Source organism: Hirundo rustica, chromosome 6, assembly GCF_015227805.2.
Source record: "Hirundo rustica isolate bHirRus1 chromosome 6, bHirRus1.pri.v3, whole genome shotgun sequence".
Classification (NCBI taxonomy): domain Eukaryota; kingdom Metazoa; phylum Chordata; class Aves; order Passeriformes; family Hirundinidae; genus Hirundo; species Hirundo rustica.
Window position 1 is genome coordinate 18042762 of NC_053455.1, and position 10620 is coordinate 18053381.

The 10620-nt window shown below is 40.7% G+C and overlaps 1 protein-coding gene across 4 annotated transcripts; it reads right to left on the reverse strand.

Moving 5' to 3' along the window:
* Positions 1-253: 253 nt before the first annotated feature.
* GPR65 (G protein-coupled receptor 65) lies at positions 254-6637 on the reverse strand. Of its 4 annotated transcripts, none has more exons than XM_040067504.1 (3): positions 6558-6637; positions 4770-4835; positions 254-1891 (listed from the first exon to the last, which is right to left on the reverse strand). In XM_040067504.1, the coding sequence occupies exon 3, from the start codon at positions 1768-1770 to the stop codon at positions 733-735; it is 1038 nt and encodes a 345-aa protein (XP_039923438.1). In that variant the 5' UTR covers positions 1771-1891; positions 4770-4835; positions 6558-6637; the 3' UTR covers positions 254-732. The 4 variants fall into 4 exon arrangements, 3 of the variants coding, with proteins under 3 accessions (XP_039923438.1, XP_039923434.1, XP_039923436.1); XM_040067500.2 differs by having other exon boundaries at positions 4770-4865; XR_009207936.1 differs by lacking the exon at positions 254-1891 and adding an exon at positions 2000-2136 and having other exon boundaries at positions 4770-4865; positions 6558-6628.
* Positions 6638-10620: the final 3983 nt, after the last annotated feature.

Below are 10620 nucleotides of genomic sequence, written 5' to 3' on the forward strand. Positions count from 1 at the left end.
CTTCCTCCCCTGCGTGTTATCAGGGAAAGTTTCCTCCAATTTGAAACACTGGTGGCTAGAATTTGCTTCTTTATAGGCACTTGAATTAATGAACCTTCAACTATCTGAAACCCAACACTGATATTTAATGAAATTGCATGACAAACAGTTATACACTAGAACATACATTTTTCAAGAAAAACAAAAGCTTAAGGGCAGGTAAGTGCCCGTACACAGGAGGTAAACAATTTTAAGAAGTGTCTGATCTCAGGAGTAAGATAAAGTAGAATTTGAGTCTTTAATGAAATGCAAGAACCGTCACTGCAGCATAAATAACACCATGAAATTACAGAGAAATTTACCACCCTCCCTCTGTCTGCGCCTTTGCTATTCAGGATGAAGAGGACTTCAGCCTTCCTCCAGCTTAGTACATTGCAGCAGGCTGGCTAGAAAGCTGCAACAGGAGACAGTTCTGTGGGGGATCCTCAGTAATTCTGTCAGCATGTCACAGCCATCCGTCTTGACTGTGCATTTGTTTGTTGTCACTGATTTATATACCATACATGACTTAAAGATACGTGCTGATATTTCACTGATTTCGTTGACCCTGTAGTAAGTTCTCACTGGCTCCAGGTACTGGTTTTATTTGGACTGGTATCTCTGACTTTTGGGGCATTTCCTAGGTATAGACTGGAGAAGAATTTTTCTTTCTTTTCTTTTTAGGTTATCCATTTTTCCTTTGCATGTGCTCTTTCAGGAATTTTTGAGAGACTGTGTTTCACAGGAAGTTCTGTAGGTGACCGGTGCAGTGTTCTTTGTAGTAGAACTGCACAGAGCATGTTCTTTCACTTGGTCTTCCTCACGCTTTTGTAGGCACAAGCAACACCTGAGCAAATTCACTATCTCTGTTCGTGCACTTTCACTGACAAAGCAGTACAGAATGGGATCCGCAATGCAATTCAAACTTGTTAAGGCCTGTGTGATTCTGTAAACCTTATACATCAACAACAAAAGATGTGGGTCAGAGATGGAAGGTTCTTTGATGCTGCGGATGAGCAATACAACATGATAAGGAGTGAAGCAAACAATGAAACTAACTGTGATGTTCAGAATAAGTTTCCTCACTTTTTTCTTTTCTTCATCTACCGTGGCTTGGTTATACTTCACTACTTGGTAGATTTTATGGTAGCAAAACACAATGATTATCAAAGGGACCAAGTACCCTGAGCATATCCGGAATAAATTTATGTTCGCCTGCCACCTTTTCAGGGGGTAGTTATCGTAGCATAACGTATGATTAGTGAAATTGCAAGGATCATTGAACACTTCTTTGTACACCAATATGACTGAATTAAAGATGCTTTCCAGAAGCCAAACAATTATGGTGACAATCAATGAAAATCTTCTTGTGCGCAAGTACTGGAGCTTCAAGGGGTGAACTAATGCCAGGTACCTGTCAAGAGAGATGCACGCAAGGAACGCAGTGCTGGTGTAGAAATTCATGTACATAAGGAAGGCAAAAATCTGACAAAGCAAGGCAGAGAACCTCCAGTCATCTCCATTCCAGGCATAATCAATCCACAGAGGCAGAATCAAAGAGTACAAAAGGTCAGCCAGGGACAGGCTAAAGATGTAGACTGCTAACTCATTCTTTTTTCTCACCTGAATGCAAGATGCATAGAGGGATATGCAGTTGATGGGAACACTGATCATCATCACAATGCTGTACACAAATGGAAACAAATACTTATCCAGGGTGTGATCATCATGGCACTGAGTGTTGTTGCTCATTGTCCACCCCAGCAGTATCCTTGAGATAATTCCAGCCTGGGTGCAATAAAACCCCCTGTTGTAGTCTGATGGGTTGTCATCTGTTAGTTCTTCAGGACCTGACTGACGAGATTCCAACTTTCTGTTACCAAAAAGGGAAAATGTCAGCTATAACATTCTGTTGTTTCTAGGGAATTCCTTTTTTTTTTTAAGAAGAAACAAACTGTGTTCGTAGGAGATCAGAGGATGTTAATGCTCCTGAAGTTAGGAATGCAAAGGAAGAGGAACCCAAAATCTAAGGTTGTCAAGGTCAGCAGAAGAAGGATGAGTAGTTAAGACACTTCTTGGAGTGGGGTGGTGTCCTGCAGTCCTGGGTCTCTCTGGTCTCTGGTTGGGAGAGTCAAAGGAGATCAGAAAGTGGACCACAAATGAAATAATAGATGTGCACTTTCTGTTATTCTGGTAAGCACTGTTTTGGGAATATGAATATGGCAGAATTTCTTATCCCAAATAACCTTCTCCCTAGTAAGGCAATGGAGAGACAAGGATAGAAATACAGGGATTCAGGTACGGCTGGATGTTGGGATCTGCTCAGAAGAGGAAAATGTGTGTGTGGTATATTTTCCTACTGCAAATCACTCTTGTATTCTTTGCATCCTCACACATCCTTGCTTCCTCTCTTCTCCTCTGTATGTGATCCCAAATTAACTTGCCATTAATGAACTTGCCATCAACTGTGCTGTTCCAGCAAGATTTAGTGCATATACCAGAAACCCTCCTGTGAAACCTCCCAGACTAGTGGGTTCCTGCATGCACATGACAATCTGCTGGGTTTCCCTTTGAACATGTGAGGTGGAGACTGAGTACAGTGTTTAATTTACCTTCTTCCCTCTAAAAACTGCAGCTGTGATGCATGAACTTATAAAGCCATTAGCAATTAAACTTTTCTTGGTCACTTCCAGGACTGTGGTTATCAACAGCTTCAACATGAAAATATCAGTAAAATGGCAGACCTGACTAAAGCAGTGGGACTGGAGGAATTGTGTGTGTGAGCCTCAGAAACACGTAGAAAAGCTGACCTTTCAGCAAGAAAGGGTGTACAACCATAGCTGTGAGACAGCTGGTGCTCACTGATTGTATCACAGCTCTGATACTCAGCAGTTCCCTTCTCTAGAGAACTAATTCTTACGCTCAGGAAATACAAGAATGGAAAATATTGGTTGCAGTCCAGTTATACTGCCAAATACACTAACTGCTTGAGAGACTCCTGTGATAGCTCATGTGCTTTGAGCCTAGACTGCAGCAGAGGAGGTGAAGAGGGTGAAGAATGAGTAGGTTGCAAGGTAGCACATCTGCAACTGTTCCCACATGGGAAAGAACTCCAATGAAATACATCTTGTGTGCAGAAACTTATCCATGCAGTAAGAAAAATTCAGCCTTATAGGTTTCATGTATTTGTGGATTTATCAGAAAACCCAAACAGGTTTATTGCCTTTTCTGAGAGGTTATTATATGGATCTCCTGTCCACAAAAAAGCCCCTTTCATTATTATTCATTAAAAAAAAGGAGCAATGACAAAACTACCCAGAAAGCACATACTCAATTTTACCTACCACTGCCTTATTTGATCAAGTTGCCCAACTTCTCAGCTAAAGCTAAACTCATTCACAAGCTTGAAAGCCAAGGAAAGTTCTTGAGAAGGACTTGCCAGTTTTGTCCACTGAGGAACTTTATCAACATGATGACTAGTTTTTTTTTTTAAAAAAAAAAAAAAAAAAAAAAAAAAAAAATCAGTGCCTATACCTAAGACAAACATAAGATGTCTGCATGTCAGCTTGGTTTCATAAAACCACACAGTAAATAGTTATAAGCTTATAAATAAATAAGCTATAAGCTTATCAGTATAGACAAGTATCACAAAATAAAAATCTAGCCCTAGAAATTGGATCTTAGGGTTTTGTGACCCACTTCTTACTAAAAGGAAATCAAATGTACACAGGCAGACCAGATGAATCAAAGATTAATTACCTACTCACACTTTAGCATCTCTTTTCTTATGACAGGTCTCTTCATGTCTAAGAGTGAAATGTGCCCTTTCAGAAGCATGTGTGTAATGCAGCAAGTGTATGAGGCAGTGTTTCCTAGTCTCGTGACTGAGAAATTGGAATTCCTTTTCCCTCCCCCATAAACTCTTTCTCTTTTGTTAGTTACCTTGTTGTATTACAGACTCAACATCCTTCTAAGCTCCCATCCTCTCTCTTATTACTCACAACAGCCTCTTTAGTATCTGTTCTTAGATCAACATGCAAATTTCCTCATACCACTTGGGGGTTTTTACAGCTTTTCATTTTAGCTCATTGTTTCTAAGAGTTTTGCTCTGTTGATCTTACTGATCATAAGTCCTTACATTGCTTTTATCTGCATATGTTCTTTGGGGCAAGACTTTGCTTTGCTCTTCTGCCATCTGCCTTAGGGAACTAATATCTGAAGGTGTAATTGTCTAATGGCAGGCTGGGACATTAAAAATGAAATTCAAAATGTGAGTTGAGACCACATGAAAACTGTCACCTCAGAAAGTTTTTTCTGTCCTTCATATTCACAAGTTACTGTACCCCATTGCCTTGTTTTTTACTTAACCAGTATGTTAATTATTTCCTATGAACACAGCACTGGAGGCTGTGGAGCATTACCTGGGGAATGATGACACATTGATGGTACTTACATGAGGACATGCTTTCAATGATGGGAATAATGAGAAGTGTGTCATTCTGGCATGTGTTGATGACCTATACTTAAATGTGTCAAAGAGCCAGCAAATGAAGCTCACCACAATGAAACTGCATGCTGCAGTTTCTTGCACAGAAATGTAAAAGCAGAAAGCACTACTTTGCTCTGATTACAACACTTTTCACTCAAATTGCCTGGGGTCCTATTTCAGAGGAAGTAGTCCATATCACACTTTCTTGCTGAGTTGTTTTTCTGATAATTAGGACTTTGCAATGCAAGATGATTTTTCTTACCTGAATGCATGATCTGCAGCATTCCCAGGTTTTCTCTCTGCTACTGAGCACACCTGCTGGTTTTGCCTAGGAGGACGGTATTGGCTTACAGCTATCCTAAAAAATATATATATTTGACAATTTTCCCCAACTATATATTTTTTTTAACCATCAAGGAATTTTGGTTTAATGATATGGTCTAATGGTTTGACTTTCATGGTCCAAACCTACTGTGACTAATTCCATTTTCATATCAGATGTTTCAAGTAAAAAACCCCAAAATTTCTTAACAGTTACTTTTAATTTTTATTTTAGACACATTATTCAATCATTATCATAAATCCTGCCTCTGTCATTTTGTTACAGAAAACCCACTGAACAAGAATTTTGAAGAGTCAGTAAGACATAAAATTTAGAGAAATGGACTAGCAAAAGTTGCACTTCAAGTACTGTATGCAAACAAGCCTGTAAAGGAACCTTGTGAGATTTTATAGAAATAAGTTGTCATTATATACTGTATTTGTATCAATACATTTCTACAGCATCTTCTTCAGATTCACAGAGAGCTTTATGTGGTCTCTTCAGTTATGACATTCTGAAAGTCCCAAAGAAGTTAAAACTTCCATAAGCAGAAATACAAAAGGATATCCCATACTCTTATCTGTAAAAAACTTCGTAAGGGAAGAAAGGAACAATGCTGTGTGAGCTAGTGCAGTAGCTGCTGTACTGGTGATATTGTATATTAATCATAAGATGGAAAGACAGATTGTTTTCCTTTTTCTCTTTAAGCAATTTCAACAAAGTAGATGGCTTTGTGTTGTCAAATTAAATTCTATTGCCAAGATGAGTCCTTCAAGTACAGGAGATACTCCATAGCTAATTCTTTTTACCTCACAAGTAGATCTCAAAACTCAATTCTGAAAAACTTCACAGTTTAGGAGAGTTGAAATATGCCTTTCAGAAAGGCCTTTTTTGCTTAAAATTAACAGCATTTTTGCTCATGCAACATTAAATTTCACCCACAAGTCTCCATGAGATTCTGTAGAAACTCAAACAGGTCTAAAAAAGCTCAGCCATTTTTAGATATACTTTAAGACTTTAAGATATATTTTATGGACTGTTTCATTGAGCATAAACATTCATAGGAAAAAAATAGGAAAAAACCCCCATGTTTTTTAGAATATAGGCAATGCGGGCAAGCGTTATTTTGTTATATCATTAAGTGCATCATGTTTTCCCCTATGCATACAGAAAGATGTACAATATATTTTCACATTCATGACACTTGGCATTCTAAGAAGCTACTTTTACCAGAGCTTATTTTTCTGCTAAGTTTTAAGCATTCTGCATATTCATATAAATAGCACTGGTATCTTCACAGTGTCTGAAAATACTGAAGAACCCTAATAGAAGAGTTACTGGAACCTCCTGTGGGGCCCAAGGCACTTTTTGCAGTGATGGGGCAGCTCAGAGTGTTAAAAATTCAGCTCCAAATACAGTCCTTCTCCATTCTTCCCCTTTTTGTAACCAACAGTATTTTATCAAGGCAATGCCATTACAACTAATAATGAATGAATCAAGCTTACTTTCCTAATCCTAGGCATGTCTTTCCTAGTTCAGTCTTCTGATGTCTTTTGCCTCATGTTTTGGTTTGCTGGGGCTGACATAATCCTTCCCCCAAAGCAATCTTTTCCAGCCCTTTTGTGTCCCTTCTTTCAGGGGAAGACAGCATCCCATTAGGGAGAGCTAGGTGGAAACCTGTCCCAGAATGGAGTTGTGTCCCTGGCTCCTGGAATCCTGAGCACTTACCTTGGCGCCACGTGTCGCCGTGCAGCGTTCCCGCTGTGCCACTGGCAGTGTAACCCGTATCTGCTTCTAAGAAAAGTATCTGCTTCTGCTTGATCAGATAGAGACAGGAAGCTGCTCTTAGATAAACAGGCAGCAGTTCATACATCTCTTGGTTTTGCTTCCTTTTTTTTTTTTTTTTTTTTTTTTTCCCTGTCCCCAATTCCTTGTTAATCTAAGGTTATCCACAAGAAAAAAGTTGAACAAGATATAGAAGCAACCTCAGTAGATATAGGAATACTTTTAGAGACTTTATAAACTTTATAAAAGTTTAATTTAAAATATTTTCTCATTAAAATTTTGAAATTTTAAAATATGAGCATAGTATATTATACACCCCTTATCAACGAGACTTTACATTCTGCAGAGAAACCAATCGACAAAAATAAAATGCTGTGGTTTTTTAGTGTTTTCTTGTATATGTTCATAACGTGTATGTTTTCTGTTGACTGAAGGACCTCACCTGCTTTTCCCTACAAACTGATCACAGAATCAAATAGGAATCCACCTGAGAAGAGGTCAAAAAATGTTTAACAATGACTTTAGGAGTTTGTGGAAAAAGAATTAAGTATTCACAGAATTTTTGAGAAGTTTGTGAATAGTTCTACTTAACAAAGGATAACAGCATTTTATGCACTGTGACAGGTTGCACATATGTGCATTTTTATATAAACCAAATCTGAGTCTGGATGCAGTTTTCAGAGTGATTCTTTTAACAGGTAATTCTATACAATTAGACTGGTGGAAAGTTGTTACATGAGCTTAGTTTTCTTCCCCCTCTGTGATCAGAATAATTTATTTTGTGTATTTTTCCTTAAATTCTCTTTGGAACAATACAATCCTGCTTTAAGAAAGTGGGTACAATTTCACTTGAAATGTCCATCTGTTGGGTAACACCAAAACTGTTTGGTTTGATGATTCAGATGCTAAGGAGAAATGAAAGAGAACAAAAAGAAAGGTTCTAAAATCAGGGCATACTGACTTCCTTGAGAATACCAGGCAGCTTTACAATATTTAACCACTGTATACAGCCTTGGTTCCTTTTTTCAGTCAGTGTGACTTTTTCATCTGCAGTTGTTTACTGATCTGACTGTTACATGAAGCCTAAACTATCAAACACTTGTGGCCATTCTCAAACAAAGCCCCTTCCTGTGAATGGAAGACCACTTGCTTAGATAAATTTCTAAAATAAATTTCAGTCACACTTTCATTTTCACTGAGAGAAAAGTCATTAGACAAAGACCTGCTTCATCACTTTCCACGTGCCTTTTCCTAACATGGTACCTACTAAGTCTCCAGTATGCTGGTTCTGGTATTTCGTTGAGCATTCCTATACTTTGCTGAAGAAAAAACAGTTCTTATCATTTACAGAAATAGAGAAATATAGTTGAAACATTTCTACAGTTCTTTGCTGTGATGACAGCAGAATTGCAAGATCAAAGAAAGCAAGAGAGGCGATGATGCCTTTTACGCATTCTGGAATTAAGTATGCTGGAAGTAAAGCTGGAAGTATGTTAAAGTGAATTCTTAAGTGTGTCCATATGCAAAAAATTAATTTCTGATGTAAGCAGCACAATTTTCCAGGGTTTTTGTGAGATCTGGACATACACAGTAGATCAGTCATCCAGGAACAACAGGTGTTATTCATGTGTGCTGAGAAAAATACCCTCCCAACCCTGAAATAGAAAAGCATTAACAGTGGAAAACTATCTTCTTTAGAAAAGAAGCAAGGAGTAAGTCCTCAATAAGTTTATTTGTTAAATTTGGGTTTGCAAAGGATCCATGAACAAAGGTGTTGTCAGAAAAAATACTGCACAAACACCAGAGGTTTATGTCCAAAAAGGAGACAGTGGAGTTGTGCGACTTTATTTGAATAAAGGGAGAGGTCATGGGGCATTCCCCATGGTGTCTCCCAAAATTTTTAGGGAATGCAGTCTCCTTTTTATCCTAATTTCCCAGCTGCGTTACCCTCTCTTTTTCCCCACTGGCTGAGGTACTTGAGAGGTACAGACTTCCCAAAATGACTAATTCCCTCTTCTAATGCATAAACCCCACTGTTTTTCTTTTTCCTTGTGTCTCTGTTCTTTCTCTCAAAATCCAGACATGTAGCACAGTCTTGAGTGAGTGAGAGTCTGTGTCAATTAGTGTAATTCCTATGGGATTTAGGGTTCCCTCCACCACTTCTTTCACCTCTCCATATCCATCAGGGACACAGCTTGTTTGTAAAGACACCTCCTTCTCATTCCTTTCAGCATAAAGAAAAAAACATGGTTCAACACAAGGTCAAGATGAAGAATGAAAGCTGACAGTCACACCAAAATATCCTTGTCCTTCCATCAAAGCAGATTCTGAGATTGTTTTTCTGTACCAACCAAAAAGGGCGGGCGCTCAGCACATCATAGGATTGCAAATATAAGATTTGAAAACTTACAATTTTAGGATCTTATGAGTAAGAGACTGAATTTCACAGCTGAAGCCTTTAACATGAAATAAATTGATGGAAGAATCAATGAAACAATCAAAATGAATCAATTAATAATTCATAATGGTTTTGCAAACCTTCCAGGTGTGCAAAGCTGTACAGTCTGCTAGAATGAATGTGAAATAGGACCAGGAGCATAATGCTACCTCTGGCAATGACTCACCGTAGCCCTGAGGAAGTCACTCTGACCATCTGTACGTAATAATGGTATCATATACCTCATTTGGGTGTGAGCAGGTTCATTAGTTAATACTTGATATTGCTGTAAAGTGCAAAATGTTTTGTGAGTGCTTGGTATTGTTATTTAAAAAGAAATAAACAGGAAGCGTCAGTCAGATAATGTCATCACTGAGACATTAGATCCCTCAATGACAGCGGCAGAGACACAATGACAATAAGAGTGACTGAGGCTCGAATAACAGCATTCTTTATGGTTAGAAACGTCCAAAACCGGGGCTTTTCCACAGCTCTTAAAAAACGCAGGACTTTAGCCACTACATCTCCTCATGCCTTATTCCTCCTTTGAGCACATGATGCACCTCTACGAAATACTAAGGTCAACAGACAAGACAGGTCCCCATTATGAATTTTTATAGGATAATCAAGCTGATCGCGATGTCTGCGTTACTTTTTCTCCAAGCCGAATGCTCGTATGAGCTGTAGTCTCAGGGAACACCCTGGCAATCATCACGAAAATTTTTGGCGTACGGCTCAGCACCACCTCGGCTGCTCTTATTTTGTTGCGGCTGCCCTACAGCGCACCCCTGAAGGCGTAAACGAGCTCGTTCAGCCCATCATGATTTAAACCCCACTTTCAGCATCCCTCTCTCGGGTCCTGCAGCTGCGGATCTAACTGGAGCCAACTGGGATTCCCCGGGAAGGGCGCGGGCTGCCAGCACCCTCCGCGGGCAGGGCCTGTGGGAGCCTGGCGCCGCTCCCCGCATCCCCTGCGGCGACCGAAGATCCTTCTGACGGCACGCTGCAATGTTCACCTTCAGAGCGCCGCTTCCTGCCCACGCTTCGGGGATGTGGTGGCAGCCCGAGAGCGGCGCAAAACCAGGAAACTGGCTGCGAGGCCCTGGGAGGGCCTGGAAATGAAAGACGCACTAGGAAACGCTGTTCTTCGCCCGGGACAAGTATCGCGCCTTGCCAGACCCCCCCGAAAAGGAGAGTCAGAGGCCCCGAAAGCGACGGTCAGCTTGACTCGGCCCCTACGCGCGGCTGCCCACGCTGCACGGAACGCCATTCCCGTCGCGCTCCCACACAAACCCCGCCTCGCCTCACAGCCCTGCGGCTTTCCCGCACTCGGGATGTCCCTACAAGAGCTTCACTCTCTGCTCAGTGCCCAACTCCAGCATGGCGACACGCGCCCCGCCCGCTTGGCTTGCCCTCTCTCAAAATGGCAGCTGCGGCCTTCAGCCGGGCGGGGCTGCCCGTAGAGGCTGAGGAGCCTTCCCGCCCCCCTTTCCCTCGAGCAGGATGGCGGCGCCGGGCGCTGCCGCCCCGCCCCGCCCCGGGTCACGTGCGGCGTTGCCGGGCAGTGCG